Consider the following 22,074-nt stretch of genomic DNA (forward strand, 5'->3'; position numbering starts at 1 on the left):
ATTGTGGATTTAAATTATCATATTTTTAAGGACCAAATTTGAAAAGAAGGCTAAACTAATAAGTTTTCATGAAATCATTGCGTGCCTAGTTTTAAATTAATCTGCGTGCAACTGCAATTTTTTAGTTTTTTTCTTTCTTTTCTTGTATTCGGGCATATTGTTATTTTATAATCTCACTAACATGTTTAAATTGAAATGTTTTTAAAAACATTTTTTTTTGTAACGAAGTTCCTTTTGGGACGATGCGGTACTCTAACCGGGAAAAAACGTCCGTAACGTAAGATTTTTATTAGTAATGCACACAGTGTATGACTTAACTTTGTAATAACGTACAAAAAATAACATATTTTTTTATTATATATTTTTTATAAATCAGTGTGAATAAAATAAAGATGATAACTTTGTAAAGTAGTTTTTTTTTATCAATTAAAAAACAATAAAAAATGTATACCCGAATAATTATTTTCTTTATACCTCGAATAGAACTTAAAATTAATATTTTTATAATAAGGAACTTCGTTCCTATCCGGTGTCCCACGACATCGACAATTATTATTATTATTTTAGGATTACCAATTCAATGTCGGTGAATCTACTGACACCCCTAGTTTCTGAAAATTTAATTTGTTGATATATCTACTTTATTTCACATTTGGTCCACCATAGTTATGATAACAAAGCATTAAGTCCCTTTATCGAGATTAGAATATCCGATTTTGTTACCATAACTTTTTAAATACAAAACAACATTGACCGTAATGATTTAAATAATGAAAGATAATATACAATCATTGATTTATTTGATGCGCACTGGAGAAACTATTGAATGATCTAGTCACGATTACATTCCTTATACATATCAATAACTGTTAGTAGTCTAATATTCTTTGTGCAAAATCGTAAACAGTTTTTTAGTAAATTATTTAGTATTTTTTAAGAAAACCCAAATAATTCTATTTTATATTGCAGGTAACAAATAGCCGTTAGGCACATTGCAAATAAACACCTATAATGATAACATGAACCGATCATTCATAGTTTTTAAACAACAACACATACACAACATCGATCCGATAAATTATGATTTTAGCGTTGTTAATTTTGTTATGGCGTTTTTCAATTACTTAGTACTGACAGACGAATTAGTGTTATTATAAAAAAAAACATTCTAGATCAGTTTAAATGCTGAATGGTAAAGATAAAACAGTAATTGAAGACATGAGTGGATGAAGGTATTAACTCCCATTTTTAAGATTTTTGAGGTTTTACATCGAATGAAGGTGCTATTTGCCTATAAACCATATTAGACCTTAAAACTCCAAGTTTAAAGTCTATTTTTAGAAATTGCATGTGTTGATGGTGTTATGTACGAAGAAAGAGTATAAGTAAATTTGTTGCACGTTTTCTCAAAATTAACAAATTGTATCATATCCCCTTCATCCACTCACGTCTTCAATTATGAGTACCGTATTACGTAAAACTATAGTTAAGTTTTATTAGTCTATAAGTCGTAAGCGTAGAGATTTTTTTCTATTACTTAGGTGGGTGGACGAGCTCACGGCCCGCCTGGTGTTAAATGGTTACCCGAGCCCATAGACATCTGTAACGTAAATGCCTCCACCCACTTTGAGATATGAGTTCTTAAGTCTCAGTTTTTACAGCTTAAAAAGCAAAGTTTAACTTTCAAAATTAACAACACCAATCCATATATATTACATACAATATAATATATTCTCTTTCCGATTATTGATTTCGTCTTCCACATAAATAAATTGTATGCGATATTTTCGTGATTTCGACTTTAAAATCATTGACATAGATATATAATTTGCTTTGTATAAGATAAAATACAAATTTAACATCAAAAATCAGAAAGAGAATTTAGTAAAGAACCACGAGTAACAAATGAATATCGATTAGCTTCTGAGTGATGGTTCACGATGGTACTGACCTGTGGTTATACCGCTTGATTTTATGGAGTCCGTATTTGGAGTCCGCCCCTCCCTTCGACACGGGGAGGGACTCCAGATTCGCCATGAGGAGGTTGATGGATGACTTCAGCTCCTCAATGTACAGGGATTCCATTTCTTTAAGCACAAACTTCGGCATCAGCTTTCGATTCTGCAATAAAAAAATTTGTATGCGTCATTACTGCGTATTTGCGGCATTTCTGATGTTAAGCTGTCCGTCTGATGACATTACAACAGGAATATCGGATTCAAATCGAAAAATTACGTTTTATTTTTCTACCTATGCTGATATGAATTATTCAGGAAGGCAGTAAAGGAGCATTATCTATCGATTTAGTATTACTTATATGTATTTATTTTATGTATTTCATTATATATGTACGTGTATATGTTTATGTTATTTATGTGTGTAATTGTGCATGTATATAGTCTGATATATAGTATGATATTAGTGTTTTTTTTATATATTTTTTTTATTGTTTTTATTATTGTTATTGTGTATTGTATCAATAAGTAAATTGATTAGATTGTACTCTTCTACCCACGTATGTAAAGCTCTCTCTCTTTAAGAACGGTTAGCTGGTAGATAACTCAATTGTTGAGTTAAGCTCGCCATTTATAAGTTTTCGCAATTATTGTATTTTATTAACTGTGTGTACAATAAAGAACAAAGAATGGTCTTGAAAGACCATTTCAGCGTAGCCTTATCTAGTAGTTGAGCTCGTGGGGCTCAAACCTGACGACGTTGCTAAAGCTAACCCTAGCAAGAGGGTGCTTCGCAGAATCTACCGCCGGATCGGAAACGCGATTCATTGAGAAAATCCGGCGAGAAACTCAGTGAGTTGTGTCTGTGGGTTAATTTACTCGCCGAATCCTTCGTCACAAGCGACGGGTTCGACGAGAACGATGACCGGGAAAAATTAATAGTACAAATTACTTAGTATTAGTAGCAGTGATTAAAAGGCAATAGCAAATATGTACATATATTCTATTATACTTTGTATAGAGTTAGACTACGATTTAAATAGAGCCTTATTTATATTAAGAGAAGTCTTAATCTCGTTTGGGATAACGGCTATGCTGTTCTTCAAACCGAAACGCGAGAATGTTTGCCACAGTACATTCTATCTGCAGCAGCCAAGAATTATAGGGAGAAACCTTTTGAGAATATTATCTCCGTCTGTGTATGAACCTATTCTATGAGGGACCATGCGATGATCCGATCATCTCTTATAACGAAAGAATAGACTTCATTCGTACCACAACTGTAGCCACTCCGTTAATTCTTTTATTTTCTTTCTCATTGCTTAGATGGATGGACAAGCTCACGGCATACCTGGTGGTGTTGAGTATAGGCATGAACAACGTAAATGCCGCCACCCACCTTCAGACAAGAGTTCTAACTTTCAATATTACAGTACAACGGCTGCCCCGCCATTCAAACCGTAACGCATTACTGCTTCACGGCAAATATAGGTAGGGTGGTGGTACCTACCCGTCCGGACTCAACACACCTTACCACTAGTAAAGTTAGCAGTGAACTACAAACAAAGGTAACTATGCCAAGTCCAATCCGACTATGGAAGCCATAAAAACACGAAACTTAAGTATCTCTAGAAAACAGTAGGTATAGCAAGATGTTTCAAATAAAACATTGTCAGTGGCCACGAAATTTCTGTACCGATTCTAAACTTTAAATCAAAGGAATAAAGTTTATATTTCTTCATACTCTCTTACCTTCTCCATTTCGTTAACTTTTTGCATTCTACCGTCTAATTCTCTTCTAATGGCAGCCGCTTGTTCGTCTGCTGAGTCCAGCTGCGTGCAAAATATGAAAGTAAATCCATTAATATAAATGCTGATTACAATTTATTATTATATTCTGCCGTGAATCAGTAATGCGTTTCGGTTTGAAGGGTGGGGCAGCCGTTGTAACTTTACTGAGACCTTAGAAATTATATCTCAAGGTGGGTGGTTTTAGATGTCTATGGGTTTCAGTAACAACTTAACACCAGGTAGGCTGTGAGCTCGTCCACCCATCTAAGTAATAAAAAAAATATGGTTGGATCCTATACGTCGATCGGGGACCTCAGATACCTTACAGGGCATGTTCCGTATCATTTCCTTATTTGGATGCAATTTGTGTGTCTTGATGTATGTAGGTACCATCCAAGATACCGTATATACTGATTTACCCAACAACGAAACATTTCTTAAATTAAGTCTTAGCTCTTACCAATAAGGCATTAAACAGCAGTTGATGTTCAAATTTCTTCACGCCGAGAATCTGTTGGAACATATCGTAAAGCTGCTCTTTACTGAGGATGCACTCCGCGTTCAAGCTCTGCTGCTGGGCCCGGGATGGCCTCTTGGAGTCGTCGTCCCCAGGTATTCCTGGACACAATTACATAATCACACGCCGTTTCATCAATGGGTGTAGTTAATGCTTCTCCTTAACGAAATTTACATATTGAAAGCCTTCGTTAATTTGAGGCAACACCGCAAAATATAAAACTGAGGTTATGTTAGTATTACGAAAAATCCAACTTTAAAGAGATTTCTCCTCGAGTTGGTCAAGTTTCCTTGAGTGAAGCGATAGTACTTAAGGAGACACCTAAAATTTCATTGCATTAATATTAGCAGTTAAAGGCGCTAAGTTGATAATTTAAAGCACTCACGAACCATTAGGCTTACAAAATGAAAAGTGCTGATTTCACTATTACCAAAGAAGTCCAATGTAAATAGACCTACATTACATAATACGTGTGCATGCAATCGCGTTTCAATTATATGTACAAATCTCAGAATAAATTAATTGCAAAAGGCCGTATGTGCTTTTTGCGAAAAATACTTTAATGTGAATTATAACATGGCTTGTTTTGGCATCTCGACATCAAGATTATTTTTGTAATTATTTAAAGCTATTGTAAAAATGCACGTGTAGGTATTTTGAATAGGTACAATAATGTCGAGTACGATTAGAAAAGTTGTAATAATGCACATCTGATCTTATGCCATTAATTTCGAGAAACAAGTCTACAAGGTGTAAGAAAATCGTTGCAAAAATTATAGTTTTGTTGTAATGGTAATTAATTACTGATACCATAACACAGAAAAATCGCTACCGAAAATGGTATTTGCAGAGCACGTAATGTATGACAATTTAATATCAGTGTGCTTACTGGTGCGAGTTTCTTAACGTTTTCGATAGCGTCAAAGTTAACCTAATTTTGTATGCAGTTAGAACAGCGCCCCTAGCGGCAAACGTACGCAAACGATCCCACTCCATACAAATATAATCTAACTTTTACGTTATCGAGAACGTTAAAAAGCTCGCACTAAGCACACATATGACGAACGACGCACGAACTCGTCTCACAAGGGGAGCGATGTTACACAACGGCCTTTGCTGTAGATTACGTCTTCAAGAAACATGAACTGGCTAAAACGACCAATATTTGACTTTTTACTCCAGAACTCCAGAAATCACTTGACAGTAAGCCGTATGCTACGTGAGTCTACGTCATTTGTCAGTAAACAAGTAACAAGAATCTTTTTAATTATTTTCCGACGTGTCATGGATAGTAATGGTTTTTGGAACAATTTTCTTATACTCTGCAACGAAATCAAAATTAACTGCCCCTTAAGCTATTCGATTCAGTAGATTATTAAATTTTCACAATCAAGTTAGAAGTTTAGTGCAGATCACAAAGCAATAAGGCGCTCCAAAACAACAGTGAAACAGCACGATCGCGCCAAGTTGTCACATGAAATCAGATCGAAAAGCGCGTAGTTTAAAACTCATAGACTAGTGATCTAGAAAAAACTGTAAATAATACTAAAATTCTGATTGTCCTGTAAACGCTTTAACTCCCATTCCCAAACATCAGCAGTTGTATTACTTAATAGGTATACCAATATTATTGAATAGACCTGCTGATGCTAATATTATTTATTGAAACACTGACAATTCTTTAGCTACAATTGGCTTTGAAACTATAACGCATTAGCTGAATATTTTATATCAAGGCAATTCAACCGAGCACAAAAGCGGAAAAAGGAGAACAATCTTGCAGTGCGTCTTACCTTAAAATATCTATAATATTCGCATGAAAATAAACATAGAATAACGGAGGCGTATCTCAAGAGAGTTTTTATTAAATTTTGATTTCTAGAAAATACTGTAATTAAATAAAAAATCAAATCAAAATAATCTGTAGCCAATCATAAAAAGAGTATATTATATAAAAAAAGCATTCTTCAACGAAGCGAAATTACAGATGCTTGATACACCGAATACGCAAATGCTTTAGGAACAACAAATATACCTATAATCACTATGTAATTTTAAAATAAACAAAAGAAACAGTACCTAAACATATGAAAAACTAATTTCTTGGATATTTTAGCTATGTTGAACCGCCTTAGCCGGATTGGCTAGCTTTGACTTAAGCTTCACATTCATATGAGAATCACAACACTCATTCGTTTTACTAGTGGTGGGATCTCTTGTGAGTCCGCACGGGTAGGTACCACCACCCTGCCTATTTCTGCCGTGAAGCAGTAATGCGTTTCGGTTTGAAGGGTGGGGCAGCCGTTGTAGCTATACTGAGACCTTAGAATTCATATCTCAAGGTGGGTGGCGCATTTGCGTTGTAGGTGTCTATGGGCTCCAGTAAACACTTGAAACCAGATGGGCTGTGTCGTCCACCCATCTAAGCAATAAAAAAAACATATTTTCGTCTCCATTTTAATTCTATAACTGCGTACGTAAATAAGAATAAAACGAGTAAAAAATTATGTAAGTTCATAGCTTTGTTTCATGGGTTCCGTATACCGACATATGAAACAAGAACGAAATGGAGATATCAACACTGAGCGAAGAACCATAGCAGGCCTCTAATAAGTGAACAGTATCCTTAGTGCAAGTTTCTTTAGATAGCGTAAAAGTTAGGCAATTTTGTATGCAGTTGGCACAGCGCCCCTAGCGGCAAACGTAGAGAAACGATCCCATTCCATACAAATTTGAGTTAACTTTTACGTTATCGAGAACGTTAAAAAACTCGCACTAAGCACACTGTGTCAGCAGCTTTTAGCCATAAAGAGACAAACATAGAACAAATATGTTTGAATACGATTAAGTATACCGCTGTCAAAGAAAATAGCTTAATTAACAAGGAAAAAGGTACACTGAAATGAAGTGATTAGTCATAAAGTAAACGGCGACCTGGTATTTAATGAGGGGTTATTAATTTCGTTTCGGATAACTCAAAAACTTGCTAGTGTATTTATTACTGGTGGTAGGACCCCTTGTGAGTCCGCGCGGGTAGGTACCACCACCCCACCTATTTCTGCCTTGAAGCAGTAATGTGTTTCGGTTTGAAGGGTGGGGCAGCCGTCGTAACTATACTGAGACCTTAGAACATGTCTCAAGGTGGGTGGCGCATTTACATTATAGATGTCTATGGGCTCCAGTAACCACTTAACACCAGGTGGACTGTGAGCTCGTCCACCCATCTAAGCAAAAAAAACCTTAAAAAACAATGATGATGATGATGATACGATAATAAATATAAATCACATTTCGGATTCAAACAGAGACAGAGAGAGAGTAATTGAAGCACCTGTTTTTGATATTATCAACTACTTACAGAAGGCATTTCAATTTAAGAAAACCTTTATTTTTATGCATATAGATATAAATTGCGAAGCTTCAAGCACATGCGTCTTCGGTTCCTTTGGGCAAGCTTTGCATTAAAAAAAAAAACCAAACAAAATAAAGAAAAAAATCATAAAACGATTTGTTTCATCCAGCGATACCTGTTATTCCTGTTTACGTGTGAGAGACATGTAGTGACAGAAGGGGCAGAAAACACACACAATGAGACAAATGCAGCCAGCACATAATTAAAGGACACGAAAGGCAATCGTGACGCTCATGATTAAAAATATATATAAACTACGCCCTAACTTACCGAAATGCAAAGTTTGATGAATTTCAAAAAAAATTAACTCGACACCGGCTTGTTTTGTGATACTTTTGTTTTTGTTTCCTACCTCTGCGGATAACCTTGAGAGGCTATATCAACGTTACCCTAGCGTGTAGGTGATATCTCGGAGCTTAAATCGGAGGTGTTGCTAACACTGGCTTTAACAGGAGCAGTGCTTCGCAGAATCTACCTCCGGATCGGAAACGCGACCCACTGAGAAGATCCGGCGAGAAACTCAGTGGGTTGTGTCTATGGCTTAATTCACTCGTCGAGCCCTTCGTCGTAAGCGACGGGTTCGACGAGGACGATGACCGGTGCTTGTGGTACCTAAAAGCACCGTTAATGGATCGGGAGTGACACTAACTAGGTCGATTGGACCCTGGATTGGAATGTAAAAGGCGGGTTGAAGTTTCCATCTGAGCGGGAATGTCGCACGTCTCATAACTCCCAGTCTTAAGTTCATTAAGTTACATGACTGACTTATATTGTTTATACTCATAAATCGTAGACGAGAAGGCATAGAGAACGGGTTGAAAAGATTTTCACCAGAGCAGATATTTTTTATTAAATTCTGGGATTGATGATACATTTTTATTAAAAGTATCAAATATCTTTTTTTCCTACCTATGCTGATAGCCTTGAGAGGCTATTTCAGCTTCGCCTTGACGTGTAGGTGAGCTCACGGAGCTCAAACCTGGAGTGTTGTCAACACTGGCCCTAGCAAGAGCATTGCTTCGCAGAATCTACCATCGGATCAGAATTGCGACCCACTGAGAAGATCCGGCAAGAAACTCAGTGGGCTGTGTCTATATGTTAATTTACTCTTCGAGCCCTTCGTCGCAAGCGACGGGTTGGGCGAGGCCGGATAGACAAGTTTCGTACCATTTTAATATTGTTTAAATAAATTTCAACAACGCTCTTTTAGGGCAACTCCCTGACTCTATTGAAGTTCGGTAAAAATTACTACATCTATGGATTTGAAAATGCCCAAAACAATTTTTGAAACTAATAGTCTAGTGCTGTTTAAATTTTTTGGAATTTTATTTTACATCTTCGATGTTATTCTAATTATTAGTATTAAATATTATTATAATAAGTAAAGGACTTTGTTAAAAAGAAATTCGAACACAAGCTTAGACCTTACTGTTCGAATTTCAATGAATGTACCTACACTGTATGTTTTATGTCTAATAAAATAAATAAAAAAGGTTCGACTATTTTTGAATATTCATCAAACTTTGTTCACAAAACTGTGTATTTTCATTGATACCGTTTCGTATATAATAAATATATAAATGATGAAATATTATCAGTACCCGTAATTCTCAACTATTATAATATAATTAATTTCTGTTGCCAATCTGTTTTCATAGTAAAATTTCATTAATATCTTTTTGTAACTCTTACTTATAACTATTGAATGTGGATACGTTTTGATATTCATTCCAGAGGTTTTTTTTATTAAAGAAACTATTTTTATTTTATTTTCCGAGCAATTAAACACAATCAAACGGAGCCACCAAACCAATCGTTCTCAGCATGCTATGAGATCCTTTTACGAATCGGAAAAGGCAATACATGTAGGTATCCAATTTCGACACCTATTTAACTTTGGATAAAGTACACTTTACATTGCAATTGAACACACAAGCTTTCTGACACACATTCCAAGGCACATAAAGGATTCAAGCTCAGTATGTAAACAAAAAAACAGGTAGCAGATAAACATTGCAACATGCTGACACTTTTGATTTGCACAAATATTTACGACTTACAATAAAACGGACGGAAGATTACGAACATTAAGGATCTTAAATGTTTGTTCTTCGTAATATATCTAACATACACGTGTAGATAATAAATGTACATAATTAATGTTGAATAAAAATAAAATTCGATCCAAATGATAAGTCGCTATTTTCAATTTCAAGTCCTATATTGGGGTAAGTTAGGATTTGTTTCTGTTATATCCTGTTATTCCGGTATAATATAATAATTCCGATCGGAAATCTAAATCTAGTCCTTATTCGCGGTAAATAGTTCAGCTTGGATCTTGTTATTTCTTCAATACTAAAGTAATATGTGAACGATCCGAAGACCATATATACCGATCCGGATTTAAAGTTTCATAGAATTTTAAATATTTCTACGAATAAGCAAAAATTTGTAATTTATGACTCTGTAATTCCTTTTTTTTTATAATTCATTGCAACAATTTAACGAAACTTTGAAGAATATATAGCGTAATAGAGTTTTCTTCGAATATTACAAACATACATGGTTAACACATCTCTTAATTCGTTTTACCAAATTTTCTTAAAAGGCTAGATCTCTATTAACTTCAGAGGTTAACGAAAGGTGAAAGAAGCCTTAAATAACCATTTTATTTTAAGTAGTTCTTCATATATCAATGTTTAAAAAATATAAAAGTAACAATATTTATTTCAAAAGGAATTTTCTATTGAAAACATAAGTTTTGCTATTCATTTTCCATTTGACCTACTTTTAACGTAAAACACTCACCGGCTTTCTCTTTGAATCGCTCATTTAAATCGAATTCATAGTTTTTTTTTCTGTCTATGTTCGTTTGGTGTAACTATTTTATTTTTAGGAAACAAAATTAATTTTCTTAGAACTAAAATACGAGGGATGGCGTCTTCGAAAACGAATTAAGAAGCGATTTGAATTTCCAAGTATATTAATGACGTCATCGATTAAAAATAGACTTCTTCGAACGAGATTTCAAAATAACATAATTATTTATGTTGTATGTAAGAGCAACCAGTCAATAATAGTTCATTTCCCCGGTGTTTGATCCCCGTCATGTTCTTATCAAGCCACTGTTTGACTACAATTTTATTTCACCCCTCATTAAATAATGTACAATCAATACACGAAATTCCTTCCGATGCATTGCCTTGAAAATTCCAACACTGAGATCAGTAGATCGTCAAAATGTAAAGGTTAAGTGGGTTAATGCTACCCGCAATCATAGTGGTCAAGTCAATAATCTTGCCAATTATACGTCAAATCGTGGAATATGATTCCGATCTGACATAGAATGACGTTTCAGTAATCGATACTGACCGAGATGCCATTGCTAATAATAGTGGCTGCGACGCAGGCCTCCTCAGGCGCACGCTAACCTAACTTCGCTAACATTTGACTGGCTTTAAAACCTCCGACGTTTTCAAATACTCAACGATTTCAATTAACACATCCCACGATTTTTTTTTATCTACTATTAAAACACCCGAGATATCGGAACTTGTAAATAGTATTGAGTATTTTGACGTGCCTCGTAATTGTTTTTTTTTTTTCGAGATCGGAATAAAAGTTGATTTTTTTTTTCGTTGTACAAAACTTACCGGTTCCTTTCATAATGCAATCAAACTTTGCCAGCCACGACGATAGCACTGTTTCTTTACTGAGTCCGTCGATTTCCGGCAAAGACCTGCGGATTATTTCATATATTTCATATAGGTGTTTCCCGAGCGCTATGACATGTCCTTCTTCAAACGAGGCTTGCGGGGAGTATTAAGCGGCAGGCAGCGGCATGGCTTTGCCCCTGGCATTGCTGAAGTCCATGGGCGACGGTAACCACTCACTCACCATCAGGTGGGCCGTATGCTCGTCTGCCTGCAATGACAATAAAAAATAAATAAAAAATAGATATAGATATTTGAGGTTTGCGGGCAGTAGGAAACGGCTTGGCTATGACGGTAACTACCCAACATCATCTGGGCTTATCTGCCTACAGGGCTAATAAAAAAAGGACATATACAATGTCATAGTTGATGCCCCAGCCAACGACAGAGCATCAATTAAAACATAAAAACATATTCTAATATTAATTTACCCTTCAACCTCACCTTTCTAAATTTGCGGCATCTTACATTTTATAATATTTATTATGCACTGTCCACCGCACATCGCTATTCGGGTTATATTTCACAAACAAAAAACTAACCACTTCAACACAATATAAGTACGTGATTTTTCTTACTTATACATACATATATACATAAACTAGCTGTATCCGCCCGCTTCGCTGGGCATTTAAAATTAATATTATTATTTCTCACCCTCGCAAAGATTCTCATCATTAACACCCCCGCAACTGGTGTAGGGAGTCCAACAATCATATAAATATTAGCCTATCCATTCAGTGCATGTATTTTCTACATGGATACCAAGTTTCAAGTCAATCGGATGCATATTCAGTAGTTATAACGGAACATCCGTAAAAACCACTGTAGATTTATATATTAGTATAGATGTATTAAAACATGTTACCTTCCTTACCGTTTTCCTTATGTAATAGTAAAGGTGTTGCTAAAAGGATTCTTGCTGTATGCAATTTCAAATAAGAACTTATATAAGGGTATAAGTAGGTTACAGATTTTCGTGCTAAATGGGACTGGACATTAAATTTTCCGAATAGGTTTCCGTATTGGGAATTTTTTGTTCACTCCCACACAAATTTGATATTTTCCGAAAAGCAAACGAGACGGTATATACGGAAACCTAAGCGGCGTAATGTTTGCAGTAGAATTGAAGAAGAATAGAAGGAATGCCGAACCTGACTCTCTTTTCGATATTATTCCTGAAGACCTCTCGGAAGTCGTGATGCGAGCAAGCTCCGGACTTCACCATCTGCTCCACTCTCTCTGACTTCAAGAATATGTCGTGGTAAGACTGTACGGCGTTCTGGAAGGCTTCGTCCGCCAATATCTGAGTTTCGCCTTTGAGGAATGCCTGGATCCATGACACAGGATTGTGTTTAAAAATAAGATTAAATTATCAGAGGATGTAAAATCATTTTAAATAAAAAAATCAATTTAAATCTTTGCTACGTTTCAACGTCAAAGAAGGACAAACAAACATACATAGATAAGTATGGATTGTGCTTTCTATAATTTATTATTTAACTCTGTTTTTATTCAGTGATAATGAAGCCAGTTTTGTTCCTGTTCTGTTTTAATACGTAGGTTGTTTTTTGTTTTATTCACCTGAAATCGAGCCTGTATCGTTTCAAGTTGATGGGGAGTCAGCTTCGTGTGTCTCCTCGTCATATCTGTGGGTTGCTTCGCGTTGAAGGGATGAGCTATACACCTTGAAACGAAGACGTAGAGTTGGAGACGCCTTTTCTTGTCCTCTTCTAACTTTTCTATCTTCTCCTGTAACAGATATATTGTCTTAAAACCTTATCGAGTTAAAAAAAAGCCAAAGTTATATTTGGTCATTTTTACAAATGGTAGAGTATTTTAATTTGTTTAAAACGGCTGTGAGGTCGTCCACCCAACCGAAGCAATAAATAAAATGAATGACTCAAAAGAGCTGTTATTGCTGTGTACAAAGACTGGGTGGTGCAGCACTTTATTTCCTTGACTGTTGGCAGGGATGGATTTAGGCGATAAACAGGGCCTAGTGCGAAACTAGACCCTGTTTATCGCGCCGCCTTTAATGTTAGTATAAATTTTGTTAATTTTGATCCAACATTTTTATTTTAAATTTAAAACAACTTTAATTTTTTTTTATATAAAAATAAATCTGAAGTCATTTTCAAAGGAGGATTGTTTATACTGTGAAAGATAGTCTCTGAAATTTTTGCATATAAAAAAAAAATCCCGCCCGGGTCTCACGGGCCTAAGCGTAAACCCAACACCGACTGTTGGTCTGAGATTCGCGGGTAGTCGCCAAACGTTCGTGTGACGAACAGATTTGTTTGCTCTTTGCTTGCATGTTTTATTTATATGTCGGAGACGGTCATTAGTTTGATAGCTAAACGAAACGCAGCACGATTCCCGAGAGATCTCAGCACGATTGCGGTATCGTCGGAACTCTGCTATCTTCGTGCTACGACAGAACCTAGCCGATGGAGGCGCGTAGACGCCATCACACTTGCTAACCAGCCTTCTTGAAGAGCGGTGCCTCCGTCCTAAGAACTATCATTCGTTTTCGTTTGATAACGTCAAGAAAAGGTTTCTAAATTGTTCTAAGACAACAAACGTGATTGGTGTACTCAATATTTCTCCTAGCTCGATCACCCTATTCGCCCCTACGATGTCTGACGATGGTGTTAATAATTGTGGCTTTTCTGAAGCGCCAAACATACCATCACTACATAGTATAAAACAAAGTCGCTTTCTCTGTCCCTATATCCCTATGTATATGTATGCTTAAATCGTCAAAACTACGCAACGGATTTTGATGTTTTTTTTTAGTGGATAGAGTGATCGAAGAGGAAGGTTTATATGTATAATAACATCCATTAAATCGTGGAGAAATTAATAATAAATTACAGTTTCCGAAGCGAATCGAGGGCGGGTCGCTGGTTCTATTATAATCTAAAAGTTTTATTTAGTTGAAATATAACATTAAGATACATTTACCAATAATACGATAATAAAATACTTTGGAACAGTATCAAACGGCATATAATAACGATGTTCTTCAAACGAAAACCGCAAAACACTTAAAAGCTTCTCCTTGAACTTTGCGTCGGCAACATTCAACGACTTACATAATTCGTGTATGACGTTGGGGTGCTTTGAGCTTTTATTATTTGCGATTCATATAATAAAACCGAAGTCTACGTTCGGAAACCATGATCAAGAATCTTTGGACTCGCGCAGAATGGATATCGACAGATGATGCTATATCTTATATTATCTTATATCTTTAAACGAGCAATTCTTGTATATATATAATCTGAATCTCGGAAACGACTCCAACGATTTTCATAAAATTTAGTATACAGGGCATTTCGGGGGCGATAAACCGATCTAGCTACGATTTATTTCCGCAAAACGTTGTTTCATTCGTGTTTTCAATAATCAATTTTATCGATAGTTAACTTAAATATAAACTTTTTTTTTTTATTGAAAGAAAATATAACAAATAATATAATATAATGTCAATATGTAATTCGTATTTAAATATAATTTCTAAAAAATACATTTTATCAACAACAAAAAAAATACTTGGGTACAGCGATATTGTTTACCTGTGGGTCTTGGTCCTTGTCAGAATGGCTGGCTCCAGAGGGGCTGGGTGAGGGCGCAGGCGCCTCCCCCGAGCTAGCACTCCCCGTAGAGGTCCTGCGTAAGAAAGATCTAACACGATCTATAGAATTAAGTCATTAATGTTGGTGCAAGGGTTTTACGTAAACTAACTTTTTATTTAAATTCAATATTACAGACATTCATTGCCTTGCAAATATCTTTTTTTTAATTATGCATATAAATATTAGTCAGTGTACGTAAAACTATGGTCGTGCTTGGTACTAATTAAAAGCCACTAATTACAAATAAGTTGTTTGGATTTTATTTCATAAATCAAAAACTACAGTAGCTACCTTTGTTAAACATATGCCAAGGACAACTATTTTCAACTGACTATTAATTTTAAGTATTGCACTAAAGTTTTAGCGTCTGAAGTCGTTTTTGAGGCTTTCTCTACAAATTCGATTTGAATTCAGCTCTTATGATGTTCATGAGTGTTAATGGATATGAAATATAATAAAATTTACACTACAAACTTTAGTGTATTAAAAAAAAAGAAACCTTAGCTGGCGAATTGGAACCGATGTCGAAAACGCGACTATAATAAATCCAGATCGTTTAAAATCGCCATAGTTGTAATTCATGTTCGCTCATCATCATCATCATCATCATCTCAACCTGTCTGTTGTCCACTGCTGAACATAGGCCTCTCCAACTGATGTCCAGTGCGACCGGTCCGTTGCCACCTGCATCCAACGTAACCCAGCAATTGTCACTAGGTCGTCGGTCCATCTGGTAGGTGGCCGTCCCATACTGCGTTTGCCAGTACGTGGTCTCCACTTGAGGATTTTTCTGCCCCATCGGCCATCCGATCTTCACGCTATGTGGCCTGCCCACTGCCACTTTAGCTTGCTAATCCTACGGGCTATGTCAGCAACTTTGGTTCTTCTACGGATCTCCTCATTTCTGATTCGATCTTGTAGAGAAATACCAAGCATAGCCCTCTCATAGGTATTCGCTCACTGATCGAAATGCGACCGTAATCGCTGATGTCTCAAGGCTTACATTGATTTATCGGTTTATTTCGTTTGATTCCTAATTAATCTTCTTTCGTTGTAAACATAAACGAAAAAGAAATGTTTTTCATTGACAAAGATAAAAGGAAATCGGTTGATAAAGAAAGGATAGAATACCTAGATGTGATCTATTTTGTCTTGGCTTATTCATCATCATCATTTACTATTCATCATTATTATTATCATCGTCTTAATAATATGTGATTAAATACTATTCTTATATTTCAGAGATAACAGAATTCCGAATCAGCGACGGTTGAAATCCCGGGACTATTATCGGTTAGTTAGCCCAGTAAATATTATTGGTGAACCAAATTAGTGTATCTTTTTTAACCTAAAGGAAAGCTTAGTGCTTAGTTACTTAGTGCAATGATTACTTTAACACAAGTGTTCTGCAATAGGCTTAAGTAATCTAAAGAATGGTTAAGAGAATTCAAGTTTTCGTTGAGGTTATCCACCTTGTTATTTCCAAATTGTCTCGACAAGCATAGTATGAAGTCATAGGATGGCCGGGTTGTAGCGTGTAGCTATACTTTATAATAAAACGACATGAGCTCCATGTGACTTGCTTTAATGGCGGATGCAGTCTGGCAGTGTTGCCATATAATTACATTCTTTACCTAACACATAGGACAGTTCGGTGGAAGAGTAACGATTTGTTGTTGGTGTTTGTGGTATCAACAGCGGTGATTCAAAAATAATCCTTATAGTTAATCAAATACGTTTCGAAATCGGTTCCCTTACGTCACTTGACACTTACGCGTGTGGTGGTGGGGCCAGAGCTGCTGTCTCCCTCTGTCTGGTAGCAGGATGAAGAGGAGCTGCCAGATGTGCTGCCGTCAATGTACTAGGACCTTTGATAAAATACACTAAACTTTGAGAACATTTACTAATGCAATTTATTCATCACGTTGATTTTATACAAAGGAGACGGAAAATCGTGGGCCAAAAATGTAATAACTTGGAATGTAGTCTAAAAAATTTGTCATATTTTTTTATATAAGAATATAAAAAATCGCCTCAATCCTCTTTCTGGGACCGGAGAAAAATGAGAAAGTTAGTTTTTGTCGGTATAACGGTGTGATCGATTTAATTAATCGATTACAGGATTATAAAAAGAAAAACATTGCACTAGGTAATTAATGCAACGTAATTAAATGAGCGATTTATACTTGTTATATACAAGTGCGGTATACGCCGGATTTAATTGCGATTATATACATAAATGAAGAAAAAGTCTATTATTACTTAACAAAGTAATATGATTATCGATTTCAAATCGATTAAAATTGATTGTATTTTTGATGACAGCTTTGACAGTAAGCTGACATGACGTTTGTTCATAGATTATACAATTATTTTTTGGCGCTTGTTGGTTTTTTCTGCTCTACTCGTTTTGTATCTTCGACGCATTTTGAGTGTGTATCTATCGGGCTGTTTTTATATTTTCAACGATCACTGCTTTATTATTACGGATTCCAACTCTGCCAGCCTTGTACGACAATTGCTTCTACACTGGACACCGAAGATCGCTCACACGTTTGACTTGAAATTGTTGCATTGGATACTGTTGAAATTATGGATCGCTGTGTGAATTGTGGGATAGCAATTCCATATTCCATATATCATTGATATTCATTCATAATATGACATTTAAAAGATTATCCAATGGATATAATAAACATTTACTTATGCTTAAATAAGTTATTATTCAGCTCTTTTAAAGAGATTGTAACATAACCTAACTTTTACTAAATCTTTATTAACTCGGCTCTCAGATTGAGAAAACTTTTATAATTTTCAGCAAGGTACTGATAAATCTGAATCTATTAAATTCATATTAGTTTCATCACGTTACATTCGGGCCCAAAAATGTATGTAATCGTTTCAGTCTCCTTTATGTAGGACTAGCTTTTGCCCGCGACTCCGTCCGCGTGGAATAGTTACTTTGGCATAACGCAAAATTTTACCCTCACTTCATTTACGTAGAAAGTGCAAATATTTTTGAATTATAGAATGTTAAGGAGCTATTTAAACCCCTATTTTGAAACATTCTTTATTGGTGCTCCACTTGTATTGGCCTTAGCGTGATGTTATGTTGCCTATAGCCTTCCTCGATAAATGGGCTATATAACACTGAAAGAATTTTTCAAATCGGACCACTTCTTCGGACCAATTCTTGAGAGAAGTGATCTTGAAAGAAGATTTATCAAAAGAACCATAAAAGTGCAACAGTGGAATAATTTTATTTTACGCGCTACGATCCCAATTCTACATACGACTATATATAAGGAAAAAACATTGTATGGTTTGTTTTTGTTTTATTGGAATTGCGGCAATTGATTGTTTTTTGTTGTTGTTTTAAGGCACACCAGGATATTCAGTATGGGTTGGTGGTGAATTTCAGTTCTGCGTCACTCCTTCCTTTATCATTTTACCTGCGAGTCCGGCCGTCGACCCCCGTGGAAGCTCTGGTTTCCCGCGGACGGATGGACGACCCCCGGCCAAGGCACCAGGAGGCACAACTGTTACAAAGAACACGACCTTGAAATTATAAGACTTCATTGAGCCACGTGCACACGGACTCAACTGTGATTTTATTAAATACTAGCGACCCGCCCTCGATTCGCTTCGGAAACTGTAATTTATTATTGATTTCTCCACTATTTAATGGATGTTATTATATTATACAAATAAACCTTCCTCTTCAATCACTCTATCTATTAAAAAAAACCGCATCAAAATCCGTTGCGTAGTTTTAAAGATTTAAGCATACATAGGGACAGATATAGGGACCGAGAAAGCGACTTTGCTTTAGACTACTTATTATGTAGTGACTAGCCGTACTCACCCGCTTCGCTGGCCATTTAAAATCAACATTAGGGGAAAGTGGGGGAATTGGGAAACACTTAACTTCAAATGTTCAAAACTAATAGAAAAAAGTCATAAACATAATCAACTTTCATTGAAACGTAAGCTTTGCTTACCTATCTACTTATTGATAACAAAAAAAATCTCCAAAATCAACGTTTTATTAAAAATATTATTATACTAAAAAAACAATAGCGTTCCTTTTTACCCGACACCATATGGGGTAATTGGGATCGTCCCGCGGGGGAAATGGGAACGGTACGGGGTAAATAGGATCAACACAATTAAATCTCGATAATAATTACAAATTGTTTTATCAGCACATATCTCATATTAACCTTGACTAGTCTCGCCGGCAGTGCATTTTTCATGTGCCCAGGGCTTATGTATATGGTGCACATGATCCAATCTTCTGTCGGTGGTGACTCATATTTTTCGTTACACATTATGCACTTATTAAAACTCTTTTTTTTTATTGCTTGGATGGGTGGACGAGCTCACAGCCCTCCTGGTGTTAAGTGGTTACTGGAGCCCATGGACATCTACAACGTAAATGCGCCACCCACCTTGAGATATAAGTTCTAAGATCTCAATATAGTTACAACGGCTGCCCCACCCTTCATCACTGCTTCACGGCAGAAATAGGCAGGGTGGTGGCACTTATCCGCGCGGACTCACAAGAGGTCCTACCACCAGTAATTACGCAAATTACAATTTTGCGAGTTTGACTTTTACACGATGTTATTCCTTTACCGTGGAAGTCAATCGTGAACATTTGTTGAGTACGTATTTCATTAGAAACATTGGATTCGAACACCGGTGCATCGCCAACACGAATGCACCGGTCTTATCTCTTAGGCCACGACGACTTCAACTCCTCTTCGTTTTCATTTTCTAAAGCCTTCTTCAAATTTCTTACGACTTTACTCTTGATTTTTAGCTTCTTCTTTGTAGTATATTGCAAGATCTTCAATTTTGTATTTTGTTCAGTCCCAATTGCCCAAAGTAGTCAATATAAATCAAAATGGCCGCCATGCTCAGTAGAATTTTTGGCGAACTTCAAGTCGCGTAAGGTTTGAAAACATACAGGACGTACATGATAGTAACTAAATGGTGTGCCTTTTGAACTCAAAAATATTATAGTAACATCTATTGTAACACATGATAAAAATTACATCATAAACGTAATAAAAATTGTTTGATTTATCGTGACATCATGCGTGCAGCCTTTCACTCTCATTTGCATATTGCCTACGAACTTAAGAGCCCTGGAAGTATGCGTTGAAAAATATCGAGATGATCTAGTATAAGGGGAAGTAGTATTTACCTAGCTGTTCCCAATTACCCGCCGTTCTCAATTCCCCCACTCTCCCCTATTATTTATTGTCATTATTATTAGGGAGTCCAACACTCACATAAATATTAGCCTATCCATTAAGTACATGTATTTTCTACATGGATACAAAGTTTCAAGTCAATCGGATGCATGGTTCAGTAGTTATAACGGAACATCCGTAAAAACCACTATACTATTATATATTAGTATAGACTATGTTAGATTAAATACGTCGTAGATGCCTAAACAAGGATTTACAGCAGAAAATTTTGCAACGTATATCGGAAGGTCTTTTTTGAACTAGAGAAGAAATCTTCCAAGCCTAAAATTTATTCTGCAGTCGTTTATTTGTTGATTTAAATAAACTAGATGCACGGATAGTCGTATGCGAAGCAACTAAGCACATGCTCACGAATGACTTCCACGCTGAAGGAATTACATAGTATCTATCTATATATATATATATATATATAAAAATGAATTGCTGTTCGTCAGTCTCGCTAAAACTCGAGAACGGCTGGAACGATTTAGCTAATTTTGGTCTTGAATTATTTGTGGAAGTCCAGAGAAGGTTTAAAACGTAAATAAATATGAAAATGCTCGGAATTAAATAAAAATAACAATTTTGTTGTGTTCCTTTGATGTGTCCCCCGTCGCGGCGTCGGACGGATTCCTTTTGTTTGTTTTAAGTTTATTTTATACAAGAGTTTAGGTCTTTTATTTATCGATTGAGGCACTACGGAGTCTGCCGCGTCAGCTAATACTAAATAAAATGGTCACTTTGGTTATAGGTGGCAATTGACAGGCTGCTCTGGAGATCTGGATTGGAGAGGCCTATGTAGCAGTGAATACCTATAAGATGAAATGATGATGATGAGGCGTAATTTCTCTACAAATGAGACTTCAATTCTGAAGGTGGGCGACGGCAACCACGTTGTGATGCCCACGGGCTCCGCTAATAGCTCTCAAGATTAATATTTGCTTTACGTATTAAATTATGTTTTTTGTTATCTTATTGTTTTTTTTATTTTTATGGCGAAACAAAAAATATATATAAAATGTTTTATTAACAATACTAAAGTTCGTAAATAGCTACTAAACAAACAAACAAAGAGAAAATCGGTCAACGTAAAGAAGAGAAAATGATAATGAACTCTTTTGTCTATACCAATTTACATATTATTATGTTCTTGGTTATCACTGACTTAATCTACTGTTTGAGATTGGACCGACGCGCAGGAATCGAAGTTAAACATAAAAACGATACACGGACCGTGTTTACGAACGTTAGCTTAGTAGAATTTATTTGTAAAAGCTGTTAAAACATAACCTATTAAATTATATTAACAAGCGGACTCTTTACCATCTTCACACGAAATAAAACGTCTCTTGGCGATTGTTAAATAAACTATTGCACACTTTCAGGCTACATTATGATTAAACTCGTGCGTGTTATAAAGGATGACCCAGGGAAACACCGGGGAATGGGCCGAGCGTTCCTTTATAGTTGACATTTACTGATAAGTCAGCCATATTGTATGCCCACACACTCCCTGTTATTTTCAGACAACTTTGAATTTATAGTTGACACGTTGTGACGCCATCTCTTTGGGATCCAATGGGATTCATTCCTTGAAGACGTAGGAATTAAAAAAATAGATAACCTGAAGAACGTGACTTTGAACTTGAATATCACACAGGCGCTATTCACTTTCCCTATTATTTACGGGCAAAATTAATCTAAAGAAAAACCGCTTTTTCTACTTCTACCGAATGATTTCAGATATTCAATTGATTATGTGAAGTGTTCACATCCCGTTTGCA

The 22,074-nt window shown here is 35.9% G+C and overlaps 1 protein-coding gene across 16 annotated transcripts in view; it reads right to left on the bottom strand.

The window, feature by feature from the left end:
- The window catches only part of Cadps (calcium-dependent secretion activator 1), a 72,392-nt gene that overhangs the window by 27,368 nt on the left and 22,950 nt on the right, over positions 1-22,074 (bottom strand). For 14 of the 16 annotated variants that reach the window (XM_089739864.1, XM_089739867.1, XM_089739871.1 and 11 more), the window contains exons 3-11: positions 18,482-18,568; positions 16,804-16,897; positions 14,970-15,078; positions 12,973-13,140; positions 12,543-12,718; positions 11,329-11,414; positions 4,207-4,364; positions 3,708-3,788; positions 1,952-2,121 (exon numbers count right to left, since the gene is read on the bottom strand). In XM_089739864.1, coding sequence (XP_089595990.1) covers positions 1,952-2,121; positions 3,708-3,788; positions 4,207-4,364; positions 11,329-11,414; positions 12,543-12,718; positions 12,973-13,140; positions 14,970-15,078; positions 16,804-16,897; positions 18,482-18,568 — 1,129 coding nt within the window. The remainder of the gene's footprint in view (positions 1-1,951; positions 2,122-3,707; positions 3,789-4,206; positions 4,365-11,328; positions 11,415-12,542; positions 12,719-12,972; positions 13,141-14,969; positions 15,079-16,803; positions 16,898-18,481; positions 18,569-22,074) is intronic. The other 2 variants (XM_089739866.1, XM_089739875.1) reach the window with 2 other exon arrangements.

This window comes from Bombyx mandarina, chromosome A1 (genome assembly GCF_030267445.1).
Source record: "Bombyx mandarina strain Sakado chromosome A1, ASM3026744v2".
NCBI classification, from domain to species: Eukaryota; Metazoa; Arthropoda; class Insecta; order Lepidoptera; family Bombycidae; genus Bombyx; species Bombyx mandarina.